Here is a 26,594-nt window from a genome sequence, read left to right on the forward strand (position 1 = left end):
AGTCTGTGTAGAAAGCATAAATTCTGTTAACGCTGTTCTTTCTAAAAATGAAATATCCGAAAAAAATGTTTCAGTAAAAATTGAGTATACGTTGATGATTTTTCAATTATAAGTTATATAACAACACTTAAATATAGGCAAAATCTTACTAGATAACACAAAGGAATGGAAGAAATAGATTTATGTAAAATACATGTAAATTTGTTCTTGTATAATCTGTAAATTTTATTTAATAATTACTTTTGTTGCAATTGTCATTCCTCCATCCCGGCATGCAACCATTATAGCAGGAGCCAGTTACGTAATTACAAGATTTGTTCATACAGTGCTTGCTGCATTCATCAGAACAGTTTTGTCCAAATGTACCAAGTTCGCAAGCTTCATAAAAAAATAAAAGAAAGGATAAAATGTACATTGTATGAAATTTAACACTAAAGATCTAAGATGTTTTTTTCTCTCTCTCTAAAATATGAAACAATGTTATTTAATATGTTAGAAAAATATGTTCTGATGTGTTCAAAATAAACCCCTTTTACATAGAAGAAAAGAACCAGGGTATAAATGACATAAATATGCTTCTATCACAAACTGTGAAAACCCTGATATCAATGTTTATCTCTATTCTGACACTAAAAGCAAAATCCATTCTTAATATCAATTTATGACTAGTTCGTAGACTGTTACATATATGCTTTTAATAATGGAGAAAGTTAAGCAATTATTTATCTGTCTTTGAGAACAATGCAATTTTTACAACATGATAGAATTTTACTTTCTGTGCTTACTTTCATTACATAAAGATCCCTTATAACCCACTCTACATCCATCTATACATTCTCCATTAACCTTATTACAGGTTTTATTTTCAAGGCAATTTCCACTGCACAGTTTTACACAATTTGGACCATATGTACCAAAATCACATTCTGCAAAATAAAAATGTATACATATATATATGAAAATTATGTTTTAAAAGTAGATACGGTTAAGCCATGTATATAACAGAAAACTGTTTATCTGCCAGTTGTATTTTTTCTCCCACCCTCTTTATTTGAAGAAAAGTTAATAAATCATTCAATCTGAGGATTTTTTGAAAAACAGTATAATTGCGAAAATAATACAGCTTTAAATAACTATTCTATATAAACTCTTCTTATGTAAATTTAATTTTTGTAATCGTAGTGATCTGCCAGTCTCAAAGTACAATATAACACAAAGATATCTTTTTAACACAATTATTTATAGTAAAATGACAAAGTTGTCATAACAAAAACTGCTATAACATCTTGGTTGACAGAACTGTTTAGATACAATGACCTTGTTTCCAAAAGCCACAGAATGCAAATTGTAGCGAGGATTTAATTTTATATCATCTTACTTTCCTATAATACCTTAAAACATTAGAAAAAAATCACCTGGGTTATGAAAATGATGTCTATCAACAAAATGTGTTTATTACCTTTTTCACATTTAGAGCCTTTATAACCAGGGGCACATCCGTCATCGCAATCCCCGCTTTCTTTGTTGCAATCTATCTGCTTTGCACAGTTTCCAGAACAATTCTTTATACAATTTTCTCCGTATGTTCCATATATGCATGCTGTCAAACAAAATATTTCTCTCATATTTTCCCAAATATTCTCCAACATTACTGCACAAATTAAAAAAAAATACAAAAACATAAATCAGGTACATGAAATATTTGTGATATAAAATCTGCTTTTAAAATTGAACTTTTTCAGTTAATTACTTGAAGAGTATGAGTTTATCAAGAAAAAGTATTTTTACTCAAAACAACAAACTTTTACTGATTTGGTAATTTATGTAAAAAAAAAATATGATGTGAAATTGATCTTGTCAATTGAAGTAAATAAATAAGATTGAACTTACATGTACCCCCTCCCTTTAAAGTAGATATTAAAAATTTACCTGTATACCTCAGTAACAGAGAATTTCCAATCTTGCACAAAGAATCAATATTGATATCCGCTCAAAATTCAAAATGCTAGCCGTCATCATTGTTTGTATTACATTATCATGTATATCTTACTTTCATTACAGTCATATCCCGTCCATCCTGAACGACATCCATCACAATGACCACTCATGTGATTACAAGAATTATTTCTGCATCGGTCTGAACATGTTCCCTTGCATTCAGCTCCATAGTATCCAGATGGACAAGCTTAAAGAGACATTCATTTTACAAATTTACTTTTAAACATTTTATCAGAAAATATTCAAACAACTCTCTGCAAATTTATAATTGGAATTTCACATGTTTAAATGTTTCACAATAAAGAGGGTCTAGATTTTGTTTTTCATATTAAAAAAAACAGTCTATGCATTTTAATTATACTACTTTTAATTTGCCTCAATTTCTCAATTATTGCTTAAAGATTAAAAAAAAATCGAATGTTAACCGTCCCGATTTCTTAGGGGACCATCTCAAAAGTTGTCAAATTTTACCATTGGACCCAATGGCAATTTATTGGAAAAGCGCCAAATTATCATATTTCCCCCCATATGTTTGGTATTTCTGCTATAGAGATTTCATTTTCAGCCAAGTACATTAAATATTTTTTGTAAAAAGTCACCAAATTGTGAATTTCAAAAATGTTGACCATCTAGGTTGGTGTAGGAATTATTACAACGTTATTTTTTCAATGCCCATTACCTCTCAAATTGCCACATTGCGGTATATATATATATATATATATATATATATATATATATATATATATATATATATATATATATATATATATATATATATATATATATATATATATATATATATATATATCGGTGCAGATGAATTATCGGCGCAGATGAATTATTTTGGTAAAAAAAAAAAAAAAATTAGCAATGTTTAGATTGCTAGTATGTTTCTTTTTATGTTCTGTCAACAGTTTTTAGTAAATTATCCATGGACGTCTTGAATATACAAGCGAGTCATGTGTCATTCTTCAGCGTCATGCATCGGAAAACAGTGACGTTGTTAGAGCCATTTCAGCGTTTTTTTTCCTAATTATTGTCATAAAAGCACAAATTCAGACCCATAGGTGTTACAGATAATGTTAATTTTATATTAAAATCACAACATTTGGGAAAGATGTAATGTCGCAATATGACTGCATGAAATTAAAACGTTGCGCAAAATCACGCGCCTCGTTAAGTGTCGTGTTCCAAAAGGTGCTGGTACAATATAGTACCCTAAATACTTTGGCCGTGATTAAAGCTTAACACGACTTGTAAAAGGAAAAGATTTATCCTTGTCTGTTATATTTTTCTCCGAAAGCCTCTTATTCCTGAGCCCCTATATAAACCCCTGAATTCTTCACGATGGAAGTATTTCGCTGTGAAGATCTCACATGTGTGGATTTGTCTTACATAGCCATTGTAACTCGGCTGTGATACTATTTCAAATGTATGCAACTATACCACATCAAGAGAAACAGTAACATCAGTTGCACAGGGCATTTCATTAAAAATAAGCACTTTATGCACGTTAATCCAACGGAATAAAGTGTAAACACTTAGACAAGAAATACTATAAAAGCAGACCATATGAGATCCAGTTGTGCAATCAGGTATAACGAATGAGAAGGCTATCTATACCGTAGTGCTGTTTTATGAGGAAAACTAATATGGTGTATAGCAATTTACGAGTCGTGTTCAGCTTCAAGCACCATACATAGGTCGAAATGTGTGGCACTTAATTTAAGGGGATGCAGGACACAAGTCACATGACACAATTGACAACATAATAATGCCTATTAATAAAGATGCTAAAACGTTATTAAAATCGCCAGTAGTTGTGCAGTTTTTTTTTCCGCAAATTGTTGCGCTTTATCACCTAATATGAAAATATTTCAGAGTTTTAAAATTCATATCAATATTTAAGAATTGTGAAGATTGATCAATTCCTCTGTTTTCCCTATACTGTGCGTCGAACAAGACAGTGACGACATATATCTGTTAGTGCAGCAAGATCAAGTACACATGATTACATGGTCAACTTTATTATATGAAACAGATTATTGTCAGCCTATTTTGAGGTATTTAATGAAGAAACACAGTCATAATTTTGTTTGCATGTTAGCAGATTTTTTTATATATATTTATATCTTATATAAAGGCTTTAAGGCTTTCGTCTGACATCATAGTTGTTTTCCCCGTAATCGGAAAATATAAACATACAACGTTTTCATCACGATTACAAATGAGTTTTTTGTCATTAAAGTTGTCTCGAAAAGTGCGTAAATTATCCAATCTATATACAGTGTGGAATAAAAACCTTCCTTAAAGAACGTTAAACTCAATTCATATTGTAAAATATTTGAAGTAATACTTGTTCTCATACATATCCTTTATTTGTACTTAAAATTTCCCCCTATGGACTCGGTGTTGGGATCGTAAACCTTAACTTCATACAACACGGTACGGAGCAAAATTTGTGAAGGCAATATCTCTTAAATAAGTCGAGAAGTCTTATGAAAGAACTGCTTTAAGATATGTAGGACATTCTAAATTAGTAATATACAAAATATCGGTCCTGCTCCTCCTTAAAGATGGTGACGTTTCTTCATGAGTAAAAATTCTCAATAGGGAAGTTCAACATCCAATCTATGACTTTTTTTTTAATTTCCGACACCTTCCTTGTTAAAATAACCGGTATTGATCCTTGAATGTCTTATAGAATGTGAAATATAAGAAAAAGTCCCGTACCTAAAGTTACTATACATCATAGGGCTGGGGAATAATACCGATATTCCAGTATATTCAGGTACGGTGACAAAAATATAGTATTACATTACGTTTTTGTAGTACCGATATAATGGCAAAATACTGGACTCGGATTTCAGTATTAAAATATAAAATATTCTTGTCAGAAACGTTTGGATTGTGTCAACAGTAAGGCAAAAATTGTTTCATGGGTGCCTTTTGATGCATATCTGGAATTCAATCAACAAGTTTTTTTCTTGGTCATTTATCGTAGTTATGTACATTCTGCATGTAAAGGGAATTTTGATATTGCAATACATATCGCAATACAGTTAGAAATCGCAGTTTATCGCAGTCTTTAGCCAATACCCAACCCTAAAACACCAACATTTTAATTTGCTGGACTGATTACAAATAAACCAATAATTGTTCACATTTTAAATCATTCGTTTTCAAAAGTAGACTGGAATTAAATTTGTAAAATTCCTGCAGAAATGAATCAATTAGTTATCAAAACACACACAAAAAATCTTTGGAGTAGTACAAATTATTTATCTTCAATAGCTTTATAAGGAATCCAAGTACATCACATGAATCAATATTCCAAAACTTTAGTGTGCATGGACTCTAAAATTGACCTGTTATATTTTTGCCAGTGATAGATTTACAGTCATTGCACATAAGTATTCGTTACTGACGTCAAAATACACAATTGGTCGTAAACGTTGTAAATGCTACAGTAACTATAGACAAAAAAAATCGCTTTTCGGAAATTCGGTCAAAATGAACGCCCCACATTTCTGGTGACGTCACTATGTATAATTATCTCTAGAGTTTGTTTAGTAAGATAGACAAGATGGCAACGGCGGAAAACGGAGGGAATTCTCGTTGCCAAAAAAACATCTGAGGTGTAAGTAATATTTTACCATCAAAACACTTTTCCCCAATCCAGCCGTCAATACATCCAGAACAAGTACCATTAGTTATGTAACACCTTCTCTCTTGGCAATTTGTAGGACATGTTTCATTACAGAAATTTCCATAAGCATCGTCCCTTTCACAACCTTTGAAACATATATATTAGTCTCTTTCAAAATATTTCGTCTCTTAGCTGTATATTTAATTTTAATTGTTAATGAGTTTGATAAATGGTATGTGTTTATTTCCAGTGCAATCAATTAAAGTGATCTGTAAAAGGAAAAAAACTACTAACCGTGTACAATAACTTCACAGAGCTGTGTGTATGTATATAGTTGATTTCCAGGATACGTCACACCAGGAACCCTTTCGTTGTAGAAAATTACATATCGACCAAACGTAGCACATACACCTGTAACGTTAAGGTCGGGTAAATCCGGCCCTGTATGATTGTAACACAAGTAAGCCTCTTGTAAAAGACTGAAATCTGTACTGTTAGAGATGTAGAGTTTGTATCCATACATACGCTCTCTCTGTCTTTGTTCTAGAATTTAATGAAGAAAACAAATATAAAAGGTTACACATCTCACATAGAATGTTTACAGTAACGTTAAAGAAATTGTAAGTAGATAATCCTTCAGACAAGAATAATGTGGTTTTACCTATAAGTTTAATGAAACGATATAGATAAAAGGATCATTATTTCAGCAGTTTATTTTTTTTTTCAAACAAGTCTAATTTTCCCTTAAGGTAGAGCAAGAAATACCTACACAAAACTATTTTTGTTCAAAATTTTAAAATGATATGATTACAATCATTAAGAGGCGTATATTGTATATAAGCAAACCCTCTTCGAAGCCTTTCTACCATGCTATTCCTGCATAGCAACAATACCTTTTGCGTCATTATAACCATTCTGAAAGTGAGATAATTTGAAAATCTTTTCTGATTTATAAAGTTTCTGTTTCAAAAGTAGCCATTGTATGCAAAAAATCAATTAAGTTTTAAGCTAAGCCCTATATACTTTTTTCAGTTTCATTAGAGTGATTTGAATTTAACGTCCAATGGGAAATCAACATTGATGCATAATTTATCTCGACCTTTACAGTAACTTAGATCTTAAAGTAGATTGTCTTCAAATACAGAAATTAAAACTCCTTTCAAAAGGCCAATCTATTTCTTATTTTTTCTTTTTTCTCCTCGTCCTTGAAAGAGAACTCTTAAATATAAGTAAACAGACAGGATGCTTAATATGTTAGGATGACTTTCAAAAGATTTAGTTTCTTTTGTTTTCCATAAAAGAAAAGGAAATGGGTGAATTAAGAGGTATTTTATTTTCATTTTATGCGGCAATTTTTTTATTACTTACCAAGACTGGTATCATAAAGCCTGAAGTAAATCTCTACGTCATAAATACTTTTGACTTTTTGAAGATCCACATACCACCATGTTGTCTCGGAGACATCAGTGGAGGAACATGTTGATATAGATCTGTCTACAGCATTCTGAGAAACATCAGTTATTTGATTACCTGATTGTTTTGTTGGTTTATTTGCCGATATATCGTCTGCAAAAAGGAAATCCCCATTCAGTGGTTGAATTCGAATCACATGCAAACTCTTCGAAAGTGCATTAAATTTTTAACGTTTCAAAACAATTCAGGTATACACCATGGTTGAAATATTTTAGCAAGATTCGCCTTAAAACTGTAGAATCCTTTAATTTGTTATTTAAAAACTGAAATATTGATGTTTTTAGATCACAGCACGGTAATTTTTATTTTCTTATTCAAGTATTTCTTTATCAGATTAAAGTATAAAATATCAGTTCAGATGTACTTGATGTCAATTCCTGTTGTAATTAAGGTAGTATGGGATACCTCCATGTCATGACGTACTTCCTGTCAAGTCTTGTTTTGATTTGCTTGAGCGCTTATCATCAGGTCAATATTTGTATATACACCATTTAGAATAATTATCTGAAGCCATTTTCATGCAAGTTTTCACAAGTTAGCATTTTATTTAAAATAGACAAAAATTTACATGTCTGAAATTTCTAATATTGTACTAACATTTGTACTATGGACAAGTAAAAAAAGAACCTTAAAAAGATAGTTTAAACATCCTGCTCTTGAATATTTTTAAGTAAAAGATATACATATATTTCCATAGTTTTACTAATAGTACACCACCTCGTGTGCGGTGAGGCTTGGATAATTATGATTAATTATTACTAGAACTGGTGTTCTTTATTATTTCATTCAAGAAGTAACTGTTTGATCTCATATAGCCCTAAAACTTTTCGAACTTTGATTGCAAATTCTCTGAATGAGAAATATATTGGATAGCAATTGTTCGTGCATTATTTTCAGAACAGTTCAGTAAAAATCTGACTGCACAAAAGTGCGAATTTTTTTGAAAGTCTGAAAAATTGCTCGTAATTTGAAAAGCACCCGGGTATTTCAACCCGTGGAAAATAAAGAGCAACTCTTCCATTATGATCTTTTAATTCAAAAATTTGTAAATGCATATGATATTTTCCATTTATATATATTTTTTTCATTTTTTATATTTCACTTTATTAACATATTTAGGCACATTCTTATTGTAGCTATAGATTACCATGGAATTTTATCCATCTGTTTCAAGAAATGAAGTTTTACTAGTTTCTATGCTTTTTGTTGTTGTTGTTGTTGTTGTTGTTGTTGAAAATAAAAAAAAAATAATGAGACTATTTTCTCCACTTTTTTGTTTTTATATCAACACTATAATAGGTACCTCTCACCTATAGTAATCAGCTTTTGAAAAAAAGAAATTATATAAGAAAAAAAAACATTTTTGTATTTTTTTTTATTAAATTATTTATTGATTGATTGATTGATTGATTGTATATTGTTTTACGTCCCATTCGAGAATTTTTCACTCATATAGAGACGTCACCATATACCGGTGAAGGGCTTCAAATTTTGACCTTTACTCGGCACTCAGGGCCATTGAGCAGTGAGGGATCTTTATCGTGCCAACGCCTGCCGTGACACGGGGCCTCGGTTTTTAAGGTCTCATCCGAAAGACCCGCAACTTTCACTCCAAAGTGCCGAGCGCATGGCGAAGGAACAGTTGCTACCTATTTTTATCGACTTAGGTCTGTCGCGGCCGAGATTCGAACTCACGACCTCCCGATCACGGAGCGAGCGCTCTACCGACTGAGCTACCGTGAACATAAAGAATTATTAAAATTACAATTTAAAATACTGAAAGGTGGGGGTATTTCAAATCCTACAAATTAATGCAAATAAATATGTAGGAAAAATTTCATCTGGTATCCCATACCACCTTAACGTAGCTCTTTACTGTAACTTCCAGTCTTATGAAGAAAATAGTCTTTAGTCCAAACTATCTTTTTCATAACGTTTAATCCTTGTCCATTATAGTCTATTCCTTAACGTACCTAAAGTTAAAGACATATTTTCTGCATATACTCCGTAGATGTAAACAAAAATAATCATTTCTGTACTCAGTTTTCAACCTTCTACTACTATCGTATTAATTTAAAATAAGATAGACAAATGCTGTACTTTCAATTTACGCAAGTCCATTGGGATTTTTCTCAATTCAAAATGAAGCGTTTTGCAATAGAAGAGTTCTACTGAAACATTATGAAAATAACACGGCTTCGAAATGACATCAAAAGACAGACTAATAAATAACGACTCCAGTTTAAACCCTAGTAAATACAAAGAATTAGGTCTCCGAACTGTAGTATTCTAGTTTTAAGACAAGGTAAATTGCCATTACTAGAGAGTTATTGCAAGGTCCATACTTCCATTTCCAATTTTCTCTCCAAAAAATAATAATACTTTACCGGCCGATTATGAAAAGAACACGCGGCGAGTGTGCACGGCAGAAAATGCTTACTCCTTCATGGCAAGTGATCCTTCCTCTGATGTTTTAGTGGTCCATGTTTGCTCTGCTCCCAATTTGTATTGTTCCAATGGACTTTTGAGCATGAGCACTGTTCTTTATCTTCACATTTCATTTAAAAATAATTTGCATTGTTAATAATCAGTGATCATTTCTTCTTTTGATTCCAGCATCAATACAATTAACCCGTTCTATTTCAAAATCACCACAATTCTTTCTGCACAATATAACTTCACAAAAATTAATTATGTAAAGGTTATAGGCCGAAAACTGTCCATTCTCTGAGAAGAAAGAACTGTTGGGGGGCCGTTAGGCCCGGTGATAGTTCTTTCTTCTCACAGAATGGACAGTTTGAGACCTATAACCTACTTAAAACATTTACCCTATTGTGTTCATAATGTACTCTCTTAGAATTGTTTCTTATCCATTGTATTAAGTAAGCATTATCTACTTATTAGACTGTCTCAGGTAAAGATTGTTGACAATCAAAAGAAACTTACATTCATTGTAATTGTTAATTTAATGGACAGTTACAGGTAAATGCTAATTTTAAATAAACGAATTAAGAATATTTAACCACAATGCTATGAGATTCCAAAATCATTTTCTTGTGATTGTCAATGTTGAAAGCACGTCTTCTTCCGAGGGAGAAAGCATATTTCTGATGCGAATCATATTGAGATATGACGAGCAATCTGCTAATACTGGATTTTGAGGTTAGGATTGTCAAGATAATGAACTTTAAACTCAAAGTGGACATTTTTTTTCAAATATGTCTCAACTTTTTGTCCAAGGCTATTCAAGGATGCAGAAGAACAAAGGGAACATAGAAAGATTTTGGCAATTAAATCAAAAATATTTAGATGATTTAGAAAAGGTTTTTCGCAGAAAACAGAGAAATTTAAATGGGCAGTGACTGTGTTCTTTAACTGTCAGGGAGAATGTTGAACAGTACCAAATGTTGATGTTTTCATGCTTAAGGATGTTGGGTGATAAAGAAATCAACATTTTTTTTATTTTTTCATCACTGAAGTCAGAAACGAATCGAACAAAGACTAATGACCAAATACCCCTGCGTTCCTATTACAGAAAAAACAGTGGTCCTGCAGAAAGTGAGCAAAATTATTCGGAGTTCTTGTGAGAAGGAAGTAGCAATTGATTCTTGTCAGTAAGGCATTAAAAAAAGTGAAGTGATATCCCTGCGTGTGTCGTGGTGCAAGTTACATAGAATTCGGAGATATTTCCTTCAAATTTAAGTTTTGACATTCATGTGATTTGGAATGTACATTTTATCATTTTCAATGTTTGTTTCTGGACTTGGAATATATATTTCATTACATTGTGAAACATGTTGGATTCATTACTTCAAATATTTAATTGTGTAGTTGTTGTGTTTTCTTAATCCATTAATTTACCTGTAGCCGTCCAATAAGTTATTAAATACTGTCCATTATTTTTAATAATGAACAGATTTTTTAACTTATTGGACGGTTACAGGTAACTTATTGGACTGTTTTGGGCCTTTCAGGGAATAGAAAGTATTAAAAGAACAAAGGATGATGTCATATTAATGTTTTAATAATTCTTATCTTTTGAAAGATATAGTCACATAAACCGAATTAGGGATAAACTCGTGCACGAAACTTCAGGAAAATCCGTATTATTTCTTTCAAAGAATGAAATATTAATGTAATTTGATAGTGCGACTCTAAACGATATGTTCTTTTTCTAAATCTGTCAACAACACAAATATTTAATGAAATCATTTCACACTTATTATTCAAATACATTATTAACTACAAATGTACCTTTTTTTAAATTTAATGCGTATGATTGCATTTACTGTATAATCCACCGGAAACCTAACAAAGGTTTGTTTTTGTTTTGTTTAGTTAATTGGGAGGGGGAGTAATTTATAATAGACTATCTATTTTAGAACTTTGTTACGATGTATAAAATAAATTTTGATTGAATTAATTCATTTCAAACATAAATGCCAGTCATTGCCTTGCATTAGGAAAAAAGCCAAATATCGCTCGCGTGGTGTATGTTATACCTGAACTTTTAGATAAAAAGTACAAAGAACTTTAAACATGTCATTAGCTTCGATTGGAATTACATGTACTTTGGTTTCCTGCACGCGTCCTCATTTATATCACTTAATTCAGAAAAGAAGCAAATCTGAGATTAACATTTTTGTTTAAAAAGAATGAATAAATGAATTGCACAATGATTTTTTCCTAAGGTGTATGAATTTGATAATGATCGATAACTGTCTTACTTCCTGGGTCTGGTAAACAACATCAAATGAAACGAAAGGAGCAAAACTAGCGCTATTCTAATGCAGATGAAAAAAAGTATTCAACAATTACTTGATACAAACCGTATCCGGATGAGATATTCACACTGGAAAATTTGAGAAATAAACAAATGAAAATTGGTCGCATATTTTTAACTTGTCTATCAGGTTTTTAGATGGATACCAGTATGCAGTCAAGGCCAACGTTATATTTTTAGATCAGTCAGTCAAGATAACTTGCTAAGATTTTTTTTACCCTTTAAACTCAACAAACAAATATTTGAAAAACATTTAGATATTAAGTCAACGTAGGAGTCAAGATTTTTTGAATAGTTTTTAGCTGCTATGTCGTATAAATCATTCCAAAATTAAGAAATATATGCATAATAACGTTTGATGTATAATATATAATAATTTAGATATAAGAAATTTGAAAATATGGTTTATCATATGTGGACAAAATTATTATTCCATTCCTGTGTTGTTTTTTTTTTTTTTTTTTTTTTTGGAGGGATTGACTTCATAGCGAAAAATCAAGATTTTTTTAAAAATATTTAAATCTAATTTGACACATAAAGTACATGTTATTTTTTTCACTAATTATCATTTTTGCCACATCTCTCTCGGATAGCAGGCCCATTACACTTGACATCTTTTCTGGATAAGTTTTTAACCTTTACGTATTTCCAAGTAGCAAAACTTTTGACAGCTTGTATTAAATGAAAATAAAATAAAACCTAAAATATGAATATAACGAACAGTAATCAAGCCCAAAAATCCATCGGAACAATAAAAATTGGGAGCAGAGCAAAGACGGGCTTTCAAAGGCATCGGAGGGGGGATCAGGTGCCATGGAGGAGTAAGCATCCCCTGTCGACCGGTTACATCCGACTTGTCATATGCATGATCAGACAAATGGTAAAAATCCGTAGACAATCCAGTGAAAAACAGATGGTCTAAAAATTTGTATGAAAAGCATCAGTCCACATTTGCCTTAACGATAGATTGTATTTTTGCTAACAAGGTCATTGTAAATTGAATTTGCCGAATGTTGACTTTAACTGACTGTTGTCTACAAATCCGTTTGCCTGATCATGACAAGGAGCACAAGGCGGGTGTGACTGATTGTCAGGGGATGCTTACTCCATAGAACCTGATTTTTGTGCCCTTAATACCTTTATACCAATGACGCAAATTTTAAAATAAATATTTGATTATACAAGTTATACTGTAGATTCCTAAATATATGCGAGGAATTAATTTTCGCGTTATTTCGCGAGAAGCACCACTCGCGAAAAACAATTACTCACTTTTATTTTTATGGTGCTGAAACCAATGTAAAATCTCTTGATCAAACGTCCACTCGCGAATAATTGTTCTCGCGATTTGACGTTAAATAGGCATTTCGCGATAATAAGTTTCGCGAAAAATAAGGAATCTACAATATTTCCAAATAATTACATTTAAGACTTGGAGAAAATGAAATCTGGCAACTTAAAATTCATAGAAAAATATTTTGATAATTATTTTCTTTCCCTTTTCATGTGTGTAAGGGGTCAAACTCCGAGATGTAGGACATAAGGTCAAAAATCTGTCTCACTGCATGAAAATATATGAAAGCCTCATCTTTTCTAGTGAATAACTTTTGGCAAAAGTAATTCTTTTTAAAGTTGGTCAAAATTCAGTGTCAAGGTTATGAAGTCATGGTACATTCGGAAAGGTTTTCTTTAGGGTAATGCACATGTAAAATACAAAATTCCAATCTCCTTAGGTACAAAAGCTACTACCAAGGTTAGAATGTTTGAAAGAATAGGTCAGGATCATGAGGTCAAAACTTAATTGATAATCGGAAAAACCTCAAAGCACTATCCTCTCCCTTTGAGTGAAAGTTCTTATGACAAAAACCTACGTATGCATAAACTTCTTGCATACTATTGAACAATGACGATAATGAACAGTAATCAAACTCAAAAGTCCATTGAAATAATACAAATCGGGAGAAAAGCAAATACGGACCTCTAAAACATCAGAGATGGGTGTAATAGAAGAGTAAGCATCCTATGTCGACTGGTCACAACCAACGTATGTTCCTTGTCATGATCGGGCAAACGGACAAATATGTAGAGAGTTCAGTGTGTAAATAATAGTCTAACAATTAGTATGAGAAACGTCAGTCAACATTTGACTTCATAATATATTGTATTTGTTGATAAGGTCATTGTATTGACCATAGAATTTGCGAAATGTTGACTTTAAACGATATTGTTCATGTTCTTGTTTCATGAACTTATTTGTCAATAACTTGCCTCGTTTAAGAAATCGAATCAACTGGGAAACATAAAATTCTTATATTGATGATAATGGTAAATTGTTATATAAATAGGGAAAATTGACATCACGTTGAAGACGTAAAGTTTTGATGTTATGAAACATTGTCATTTTTAAGCATAAGCAGACCTATTTTTGTATACATATGAAGCATAATTTATTCAAAAACTTCTACATTAGAAGAAGAAAACACTTGCTGTGGCCTTCAACTCGACATTTCGATATATCGACGACGTATTATCAATTAACAATAATTACTATTATTCATATGTCGACTCGATATATCCTAGTGAGCTTGAAATAAAAGAAACCACAGATTCTTACAAATCTGTTTCATATTTAGATATTTTAGTAGAAAAAGACGTCAATGGTAACCTAATTACAAAGCTTTATGATAAACGTGATGACGTCAACTTTTCAATCGTAAACTTCCCTGAAATATTTAGCAATATTCCCTTATCACCTTCAGGTGGGCCTTTGACTGTCAGTTGATTCGATACACAAGAGCATGCTCTACATGTACGTATGAACAATCTCCTAAATGAGACAAGCTATTGACAAACAAGTAGACGAAACAAGGATATCAACAGTCTCCTTTGAAGTCAACTTTTCGCAAGTTTTTCGGTCGATCCAATAACCTTGTCAGCACATACAACCTATCATTGAGTCAAATGCTGACTGACTTTTTCATACTAATTGTTAGGCCATTATTTATACACTGAACTGTCTACGGAATTTTCCGGTTTTTGTTTCCAGATCATGACAAGGATCACACGGCTGGTGTGACCGGTCGGCAGGGAATTTTCACTAATCCATGGCACCTGATCCCACCTCTAAATTTTGAGGTCCGTGTTTGCTCTGCTCCAAATTTGTACAGTTTCATTGGACTTTCGATATTGAATACTGTTCGATATCTTCATGATTCATGTGTCAGGCTTCATGGTATCTTATTTCGTGTCCAAAAAAAATATAGAATCAACGGAGGAATGAAAATGAATATTGATTATTAAAAAAAATTATTAATATATCGAAATGTTGAATTGAAAGCAAGAACCCTTTTTGCATGAAAAGTATTTGAATAAATTCTGCTTCATATGAATATAAAAATAGGTATGCTAATAAAGTAACTCAATTAATACCCATTGAAATTCCAACGGATAAAAGACTTTTCTACTTACCAATGACAAGGGAAACAACTTTTTTTTTCTTGAAAAAAACAGAGTCTTATGATGTTCAAAAGCCTGAACCTTAGATTATCGTGGTAAATGGTTGTATAAAGTGTTGAAAATTTGTACGTTTTGATGCCATATTGATTTTGATAAAATTTTGCAATTTCAAATTTTCGGAGAGTTCCTACAGTGTTTCAGTATCAACATTTGATTAACACTACTTCTAGAATATGTTGTGAAACAGAAATCATTAAGTTTCTCCTTCACAGTTGTTTGTATTTCAGTTAGGAGTAATAAAAATGAATGGAAGAACATTTACTGGAACCCGCTTTATTTGTTTGTAAGAATTGTTTTGTTGTTTAGGAATCCAGTATGCGAGAGTTGTCCGGTAAAATCGTGGATAAATAGTCTAGAGTGAAAAACAACCAACACTGCTTTCTAAAAAATTTCCCTACTCTTGAGCACATTTTTATCAATATGCATATCTAATTTCAAAGAGTAAAAAAAATATGCTCATATAAAAACACATGGAATTTTATGTTATGTGAGGTGTCTTCTCACGGCGCACTAATGATAAGGTCAAAATGTCTAAAAGCAACATCTTAGCTTTAACAAGTATTATAAGCCCCACTTAAATTCCAGGATCTTTCCTAACGTACACACTCGAGTCTCCTTTATTTGTCCATCATAAACAATTGAGGGACAAATATCGCACACACTTTGAACCTTTAATGGTAAGATATGGAATGGACTCTCTCTTTCATTGAACAAAAGTAATTTTTTTTTCGACGGTTTGCAATGATAGCGCATTAGGAATTCGTTATTGCAAATAGCTGATTTGCCTGTATGTTTTGATCTATCGGGGACTCAATCAAAAAGCTTTCGCTTAAAAATTGCCCATGCCACTGTATTCTATCCTATGATTTATTGAAAATATTATGAAATACTTATATGAAAGATTGTAAATTCAGTCAATTTAGACAATACAAATCTGAAGCAGAGCAAACACGGACCTTCAAAAACATCAGAGTTGGAGTCAGGTGCCATGGAGGAGTGAGAATCCCCTGTCGACCTGTCACACCCGCCCGTGTGCTCCTTGTTATGATCTGGAAAAAAGGAAAACCCGTAGACAATAATCAGTGTGTAAATAATGGCCTAACAAATAATATATAAAAAACGTTAATCAGCATTTGACTTAATGATAGGTTGTATTTGCTGACAAGGTTAAAGCTGACGTGAACTCTTAAATATATGATATTTTCATCCTTGTACGACTTATTTCATTCCCGTACTCCCTTTTCCGCCATATTTCTTTCAGAATCGCTCATATATTTTACCGGCTATATAAACCCTGATGCCTTTGTTACACTTGAGTGATTTTCTAGCCTGGCTTTAGACATGTACACATCTCCAATAGCAAAGTTTTGGAACACGCAATGAACTGACCGAAAACATGTAGGCCTGTACACATCTCCGATAAAGGAATTCTGGATCATGTCATAAATCTAACAATCCTACCAAAACTAGGAATTTTATTAATGTATATGTATATAAACTTTGAATAATTTAGATGCAATGCATAAAAATCAAAACGGCAAATGCATGTTTGATATACATATATATTTGAACAATAAAGAAGAAAAGGCTACCACATGCATTTTATTTTCAAATAACACTATACTGTTGAGTTTTATGCATGCTACACGGTATAAGCACATACTATGCAACTTACGCAATCAAGTTCTACATGCATGCATGCCAAGAAAACGCGTCGAACGCTTTATATAAACTCATCTACCTGAAATACTGCTATCGCTACAGGGATGTGCACATGTCAAAAGAATTACGGTACTTCCTATTTTCCTTTTATTGAAATATGCATCACATAAGAAATAACTCCATTTGTAACTCAACGGTAAACACATTGTCACTAGCACTTGAACACACGTGGTCCCTGCCGATCAGCATTTTTGGTCAGGGAAAATATCAAAGGTGGAAATGAAACTGGTACTTGCCTGATTAGACAATATAGTCACGCAAATAAAACGTTTCAGAAATCAAACTGTAAACGGTACATGTTGTAAATATGTTCATGAATGTGGCTTCATTACATCAAATTTATTACATAATCATAGAGTCTTATTACAGATCTTACATCTTTTACATGACCGTAGGAACCGGAGGAACGGGGGGGGGGGTGCCCCCAAATAATTTTGCCGATATACAGATAACTAAAGTAAACATAGATACTATATGCTTGTTCCCCCTCAATAAAGACGTCTGATGACTTTTTTCCTTGTCAGGAAATTTTTGGTAGTGCCCCATCAACTGTCAACTGAAAAATGTATGGCTGTGCCCCCCCCCCCCAACTGAAATTGCTAATTGCTTCCTATACTGGCCTGTTTTAAAGAAAATGAAGGGGGTGGAATATGTATAACACATTTTTCAATTTATTTTGAACAAACGTCGGGAAAAAGTCCGATTTTCCTTGATCAAATATATTTGAATACGCACAATGAACTGGCTTCAACTATTTTAGGTTTAAAACTAATATGTCTTAAATTTACATACACTGAACAATTTGTTTCTGTAGCAGATTATTTTCAAATCAGGGCTCTTTTAGGCGTCACAAATTACAAGCACGATTGATACAGTTACAAATAAGCACAGAGATAATTATGTGTATATAAACTAATCTACAGTACATGTTTTTGTATACATTGAAGTTGGGTAAGTATTACACTATAGTATAGATTTGAAAGTAATATTGATATTTGAAAGTTGATAGTTGAAATCGTTCTACCATGTCACAGGTGCTTGGGGACGGGACCCCCCCCCCCCGAACCGTACCCTAAGGGTTCTTTGACTTTTTTTAAATAAAATATTTTTCTATGACACATTCACAAAGTATTACAACTGAAAAATCCAAATTATAACCTAAAATTAATCTTTTATAAAAATTCACTCTCTGAACCTAAAAGAGAGTTCATATCACGAGGCGATGCAAAAGTACTAATTATTACATTACATAAAGTGTTTTTTAAACAATTACACATATTTACACATTCTATATATTTAAAGAAATTTTGTAATGTGACTGAATGATTAAAATATGGTTGTGTGCACGTGTACTTTTTCGTTAAATATTATGTAATTAATAGTCAAAGTAACCCTCTGTGCTCTTCAGAGCTTCTAATACGTATAAAGAAAAAAAAAACTGAGAAGGGTCCGCATGTTTCCATTCCAATGAAATATTGATTTCACAATTGTTTTGTTCGATCCCTTTCCTTTGGGTATATATGTTTTTCTTCTTTTTTTTATTTTGGCTTGTCAAAAAAAAAATGGAGACAATTTTTTTCAGCAGGTTTGATCAACCCTGCCCCAGATAAATTCCTTGATCTGCCCTTGTAAAGACTATAGCATTTCCATGATTTTTACTTCATCGGATTTTATATGCATTATTGCTCTTACATGTATGGATGCTTACACATGAGAGAGAGGGAGAGAGAGAGTATACTTGTATTGAAAATGCAAAAAATATTTATCCATAATCTTGCGGTTAGGTTTTCAAGAAATCCATAAACTATCTTTTAAGATTTTCTTAAAATACAAGAAATTGAATAATTACCAAATTTTAGACTTCCTATACATGCATATAAAACAGGCACGTAGCACCGTTTCTCAAAATGTGTGTATGCGAGGTGGAGCAGGGGGGGGGGGGGGGGCAGTAAAATGATTGACAAGCAAAAGAAAAACTTTATGCACTTAAAAACTGGGGGAAGTGAAGAAGGAAAACAGGCATTAAAACAAAAAACTCCGTAGTCAGGGGAGGGACAGATTCCATTCATACTATCATTTTCGGCAGAAAAATATTTGAGTACAATGTACAATAATGTTTGATGAGTGTGTGTGTGTGTGGGTGGGTGGGGGGTTAAAATAAAAAAAATTCCTACAAAATCAACCGTTAAAGACAGGCCTGTAGAACGCGTGGTTGTGGGATGCCCCTCCCACTTTTTTCCGAGCATAATGGTTTACTGTTTAGAATGAAATACACACTAAAAGGCTGATCCCCTCCACTTTTTGTTGCACTATAGTCAAATCCTCGAAAAAGTCCACCTCCCCCACAAAATAGGATTTTACAGATTTTTTATTTTAAATTTTTTAAAAATTTTATTTTATTATTATAATTATTATTAATATTATTATTTTTTGCTTGTAAAAGATTTTTCAGGTAAAGCGTCAATCATTTCTTAGATGCAACGTGCCTGAAAGACATTCTCAGAAAGCCCCACCCCCACCCCACCCCCACCCCCGCCGCTTCATGTGTGTGTAAATTTGTTAATCTGTGTTCTAGTTAAATGCCTTCATGGTGTTCTAAATAATTTTCTTATACCAAATTACTCAGTTTAGTTTTTAGATAATCAGCAATCAGACTTTTTTTCGTGATTTCTCATTTTTTACCCATCGCGCAAATACTAATTCCATTTTTCACTTTTGATATTTTCCCTGACCAAATCCGATTAGCACGGACTAAATGTATTGGAGTGCTAGGCTGTACGATAAAGTGACAACGTATTTGCTGTTGAGAATTTATGGAGTTTATTTCTTTTTTGTGATGCATATTTCAATAAATGGAATACAAGGTGTAAATCACTCGGCATGTGCACATCTTCGAACGGGTACAGTGGTCTATTTCTAGGTATGAATAAGTTTACCAGCGTTCGACGTGTTCTGTCGATATGCATCAATTGTATTTGAATGCATATGGACATGCATAGCAAATACGCTGGCTGGTTGTTCCATTCTTACGATAGATAATTGTAAATTGCTTGTTTTACTGTGTATCATTTCAAGTTTATTATGCATATATTGGTATGCTTTAAAAAAAAACACGCGCAACTATGTTTTTTTCTTCCAAACTTGCATATATATTATTCAAAACGATAATTAGTCATGAATATCTTTATGACTGTTTTTATCTGTTATGGTTTTAAAATGTTTTCATCAATTCATGTGTTCCCAAATACTTTGCTATCGGAGATGTGCACGCGTCGATAGCCAAACCAAAAATTCACTCAAGTGTAACGAGGGCACTGGAGTATATATCGTTACAATAAGACAAGGTATCTGAAAGAAATATGGCGGCTAGTTGGTATGAAACAAGTCGTACATTGATGCAAATGTTGCGTTTTTAAGAAATCATGTCAGCTTTAATGTATCGACCATAAATTTTCCGAAATGATGTCTTTAAGCGAGACTGTTGATATCTTTGTTTCATCAGGAGATAAGGTTATATTGTTACATAAGAAGGGGAATTTGACAATTGAAAAATTGAAGTCATCACGTTTATCAATAGTAAAGCTTTGTTGTTAGGTTACCATTAAAGTCTTTTTATGGTAAAATATGCAAATATAAAAACAGATGTGTCAGACTCTGTGGTATCTTTTATATTAATCTCTCTGGGATATATCGAGTCGACGTATGAATGGAAGTAACTATTGTTAATTGATAATACGTCGTCGATACATATTACTAGAGATTGTTCTTTTTGACGTATCCGTATAAGTATCCGTATCCGTATACGTATCGGGGTGAAAGAGGCATCTCGATCCCGATGTCTGAACTTTTTACTATAATTTCCATCGTTATTTGTTTGGTTTTAAAGCAGCCCCATTCATTTAAGAATAGCATATGGTATTATTTCTAATAAAAAATGTATTAAGCTGCTGTAAACGTCTATCACTGGAAAATTTTTAAAAAATGGATAATGAAATTAAATAAATTTGTATTTGTTTTATTATATTGTTTAAAACTTTAATTGCAACTTTGTTTAAAAACATTTATCGGGATCCCCCTCTCTCCATCCTAACATCAGGATATTTTATTGATTGATTCTGTAATTTACATTAGATGACATAAAAGTTACCCCCCCCCCCCACTCACACACACACACACACACTAAAATGGAAAAGACCTTGATATCCACACAATCAATAAAACCGTGTAGCCGCTTCTAGACCCTTACCAGTATATGCTAAAAAAATGCCGCCCCCCCCCCCCCGGGAACACACACAAACTTTCATAGCGTCTGTTGACTTTCTTCATTCTTTTTTTTTTTCAATGAACTATTTGACAAATACCTGTATGTCTCCCATTCCCCTCCCCAGTTGAAATTGCTACTTTCGTGCCTATTCTCATACAGCTTGATTTTGCTTTATATTTTGTCCTTTCAGCAGCATTAACTTGAAAAGACTTCATGGCGACAAAAATAGGTAATGAAATGAAAATACAATTGTTAAATTTATTTTCCTTTTAGTTCTCTTGTTGTCGTACATGCGTATTATAATTCATGGTTTGATATAGAAACTGTTTAAGAATAGGGTATTCATTATCTTAACTCTCTTTTTATAAGAAAGAAAAGAACATTAGGCTAAAAAATGCCAAAACAATAGACATCTATTTCTTCTATGCTACCTTGTCCATCCACTTTTATTTATTTTTATTTTTTTTTTTTATTTATTTATGCATTTTGGCCCAGATTGGAACAAGTGTGAGTCGATTCAACACGCAGTTTATAGAACTGAAGAGAAGAGGCTGCTTCAACGTAGCAAAGAAATAAAAAACAGAATAAAGGATAAAATTTGTACAAAACATTTAATTGATAAAATATCAGCATTTTTTTCAGAGTTTTGATCCCGCTTGTACACAAAGAATTACAGTCATCTTAATTTCAATAAATAAATTATTAAGTAAACTTTAGTCAACATGTATATAAAGTAATGTATAAGACATAAACATTGTTCTCCGTTTATCTCCTTTTGTCGACTATTGTTCCTCATCCCTGACAAAAACTGCGTGTAATTGTATCACTTTCGGAAATGGTAATCCTTTCTCAAGCTCTCTGGAATTTCGGATACGGCTATCACCTAAAAATTTAGAGAGTTCAAAGTCTTCAAACCACTTCAGAATTGCCAGCTTTCCAAAGCTTTTCTGGAGAACTATGTCCATCAAATATAATCAAATGATATACAAATGTTGATAATGATAAAAAAGAAAATAAGGATGGAAATTTTCAGTGACTCCCCCCCCCCCCCCCAACACACACACACATACACACAAAGTATGCAGTATGGTCAAATTTATCTTTCACAGATAATGTATCTGTAATTATTTTTGTGGAAAAGAGGAACTCAAAACTTAATATCCATACCCCCCCCCCCCACACACACCCACACACATACCCCGTAATAGGTTTTTTTTTTTTTTTAGAAAAGATTTTGATTGATTTCTATACCTTTTTATTGTCAAAGTTTTGCTTGTCATTTTTGGTTTCTCTCTGCCTCGGCCCAGCTTCGCCCTTCTCCACTTTGTTAATCAATTTTAAGTGTCTGCTTGATGTAGACAAACTTATACTCATCTAGAATGTTTGATCACTGACACCTCGTACAGTTAAACTTTGTTAACTCAAATTCTTGGATATATCGAAGTTTTAATTGGTCCAATCAAGTCTGAGATAACGAGCGCTGACTGTATGCATTATGGGGAATATGTCTTGTGTTGGTAAAGGTTTCTTCGAGAATGAAACAATAATATATCTTGATATTGTGTGTTCGTGAAAGAGAGAGAGGGGGGAGTCCCTTTTTAACTTTTTTTTTATTTTTAAACAATTTAATAAAAATATTCATACTTTTTTACTAATTTTATTTTTTTTTAATCCTTCCATAAAATGATAGGTGTGAACAGCAACTTGATACGTTTTATTAGAAATATTACTATATATTTTATTTTGAAATGAATGACGTTCAAATCAAACAAGAAATCAAACGAGAAACGATGGAAATGTTACCCAACGGTTAAATTATCGGGATCGAGATGCCTCTCATACCTCGATACGTATACGAATACGTATACGGATACGTCAGATAGAACAATCTCTACTGTCGAGTTGAAGGCCACAGCAACTGTTTTTCTTCTCATGTGGAAGTGTTTGAAGAAATCTTGCTTTATATGAATACAAAAATAGGTCTGCAAACAAGGGGGTGGGGGGGGGGGGGTGGGGATGGGGGGGTGTACAATCGATACCCATGGTGATTCCAATAGATTGTTGAAAGACCTGATCTCCAAAAACTATATATTGTTAATCAGAAACTCAAGTATCTTTTTAATATCAACTTCAGAGTACTTGCGTGTACAATCAGAATGCTTTTTAATAAAATAATTTTGCAAATGACCAATGACAAGGTGAGTATATTTACGAATTCCCATTTTATTGAAAAAGCAGGTGTTTATGATATCAAAAAGCCTGGAATTTATTCTATCGTGGGAAATGGATGTATAAAGTGTTGAAAAGTCATGCGTTTAGATGTTATTGATTTCGTAAAAATTTGGTGATTTCAAATTTTCTTAAAGTTGCATGGAATTTTTAAGTATCCACATCTGATTTACACCACTTCTTGAATAAACTGTTGCACAGTACTCCTAAAGTTTCTCATTCATCTGTAAATATTTTAGTGAGGAGTAAAGAAAGAAGCTTGGTAGGACATTTACTGGAACCCGCTATGTATCTTTGTAAGGCTTTTTATGGAGCTTTGAAATCCAGTATAGGTACTGTAATTCAATTTAATTTTGATTGTTGGGAATATTAAAAATATTTTAAAATGACGTATGGTTTAGAAAAATTTCCTCCTCAGAAAGGGAGCTATGGGTATGAATTGGATTACCTCTTGCAGAATTAAATCCTAGCTCCTCTAAAAATACAATACAAATAATAATGTAACCTGCTTTGTCAGCGGGGACCAGTAAATACTGATCGTGTAATACTGTAAATGTATTACATTTGGCTGTGTATTCTAATTAGCGCCTTTCGCGGAAAGCAGCTTCTGCTAAATCAAGTACATCGCTAAAAGTCTTATGTATGTATATTTATATGTTACTTTCAGAAGGCGCTAAATCAAATCTACTGCAACTTGCTGAAAAATCAATTTCCACCAAATATCGTACATGCCAAATATAATACATTTACAGTATATCTTATTCTTTTTTCACGATTGCATTGTCGAATACAAAAGGATAGATGATTTTCATATTGACCCTCAATCGCTAAATGCGCGATTTCAACATCCATCTGATACATTTAATCCTTTCTCACGGCCAGGAACACGTTAAGTTCCTAGACAGTACCGTTGTCAGAAACCTTTAAAGTTAAGCACTAAAATTGGTTCGTTGTCATGAACATACAGGTGAGGTTATGATAAAATCCGTCCGGTGTCATGCAAATTATATAAGAATTTATACATAATGCCTAAATTTTAACGTTTTTGACAAATTCTAAAAATAAATTTGAATTTTGGGAAACAGATACAACATTCAGTATTCCATACAAAGATTTATGTATTTGATATCCACAATACATTTTGAGGAGTTTTGGTTGGCGATCACATGCCCATGTGTGAAGCCATGATTATGAGCTGGAAAATTATATATTTCTTATAATTAATTCATCGAAATGGTGTCTTTATTTTAAAATATGAAGAGAAACTTCATTTTCAATGTATTAGGCAACTGACAGCCTTTTGCAGCTAACGTGTTTTAAGAAATCGCAGTTTAAGAGCAAAAAGTCCGTTGTCAGTACATGTTAAGTTTATCTGGTCCGGTGTCATTTTTCTTAACATGTAAGTATATAAATCAATAAAATGCAACAAAAATGATCAAATATATGCTTAATTTAAAAGAATACAAAGCATATTACAAATACATGTATATTTGAATCTCGGGGTCGTCTTAAAGCAGCTCACACCAACGTGCTAACTATTCTGAGATGTTTTTATTTTCAATTCATTTTCTCTTAGGAACCTGCGTCCTAGCTAGTATGCAAACATATACAATTCCTTGTATATCATCAGTATAACAAAATTAAAATGTTATGCTTAGGTCACATTTAAGCCGATGGTCGGGCGACAAAATTATTTTCGTATCGTCGGCTGAAAAAAAACATGATCGGCCGACACTAGTATCGGGCGATGCAGAGTAGTCATATTAATTCCTAGGAACACCGATGCTTTTAAAAGTAAAAAATTAATACTTATAAGTTGGCCAACCGTCACCCGATCATCGTTCGCTAGGCCGCAGTTTGATTTTCATCTTCGGTCGACAGTTGTACGAAAACCCAATTCCTAAATGTCGACCGACTGACGACCGACTTTAAAAACTATATGCCGATGGTCGGCCGATAATCGAAGGTTGATGGACGGACTATTCAATGAGTGCTTCAACTGAATCGGCCACAGACCAAAAAAAAAAATAACTTGACCCGACTGACATGCATAAAATTGGTCGGCCGACGAAAAAAAAGAGATAACTAGTGCTAATTGTAACGGGAACCGTTACAGATGTTCCCCAAACGGCTCCCCAATCCCTTATGATGCCCCATTCCCTACAAGCTTCAATAAATTAGACAATACTTTTGTAATATAGATGGACACTTTATTTTTAAGGGTATTTCATTGGAAAACTACTCCAATATAGCCATATGGGTATTAGCCATTCAAATTTCAGCGCATGTGCTTGCACATGTTTTCTACATTTTTCACATTAATTTTCTTATAGTGTCTCACAATACATACATTTGTGTTAAATATTAAAGAATCACATTGAAAAATAAGAGAGATGTTACCCTTTAAGTATTAGCCAATCAGAATTCAGCATACGCGCATGCATGGCCTTGCATTCAATTTTGATAGTATCATTATGTAGGAGCTCTATGTGCCTATCCATGTCGTAATTTTCATCCTGTTTTGTTGAAAACCAAGAGAGTTATAGACATTTAAAGTTTCAACCAATCAGATTGCAGCACACCTGCATGCGCGTGTTTTCAAGAAATTTCCTATATAACATATTGTAGCACCTTATAATATATACTTATATTCTAAATTTCAGAGTATTTTGTCAAAAAACAAGGAAAATATTGAGATTTTTGTATCAGCCAATCAGAGAAGAGCGCACGTGCATGCGCGTGAGTTCACGCTTATTTGACCATGTTATCTTGTCTAGACTACTAATATATCTTTATATTTTGAATTTCAAAGCAATTCATCAAGAAATATAAAAGTTACGGCTTCATCAAGTAAATCAGTCATTTCACTCATTGCACGCGCGCGCACGTGCATGCATGTGCGCGCAAAATGACCTTCGTTCCGAACACCTACACAACATGCCTATTAACCCTAAAAAGGT

At 32.7% G+C, this 26,594-nt stretch overlaps 1 protein-coding gene across 1 annotated transcript; it reads right to left on the reverse strand.

The window, feature by feature from the left end:
• Positions 1–618: 618 nt before the first annotated feature.
• Positions 619–7,531, reverse strand: LOC133196884 (multiple epidermal growth factor-like domains protein 10). Its single transcript, XM_061332731.1, has 8 exons — positions 7,526–7,531; positions 7,016–7,265; positions 5,942–6,190; positions 5,655–5,792; positions 2,051–2,185; positions 1,460–1,600; positions 786–926; positions 619–629 (listed from the first exon to the last, which is right to left on the reverse strand). The coding sequence occupies exons 1-8, from the start codon at positions 7,529–7,531 to the stop codon at positions 619–621; spliced, it is 1,071 nt and encodes a 356-aa protein (XP_061188715.1).
• Between the last annotated feature and the right edge of the window lie 19,063 nt (positions 7,532–26,594).

Source organism: Saccostrea echinata, unplaced genomic scaffold, assembly GCF_033153115.1.
Source record: "Saccostrea echinata isolate AGI-Se365-2 ecotype Australia unplaced genomic scaffold, CSIRO_AGI_Sech_v1 ptg000030l, whole genome shotgun sequence".
In the NCBI taxonomy this organism is placed as follows: Eukaryota; Metazoa; Mollusca; class Bivalvia; order Ostreida; family Ostreidae; genus Saccostrea; species Saccostrea echinata.

Excerpts from the sequence above, each read along its gene's own strand:
- LOC133196884 (XM_061332731.1), bottom strand. Across the intron at positions 2,186-5,654 it reads TGGGGAAAAGTGTTTTGATG|CTTGTCCATCTGGATACTAT; the intron begins GTAAAATATTAC and ends TGTCTCTTTAAG. Across the intron at positions 927-1,459 it reads AGGCTCTAAATGTGAAAAAG|AATGTGATTTTGGTACATAT; the intron begins GTAATAAACACA and ends TTTATTTTGCAG.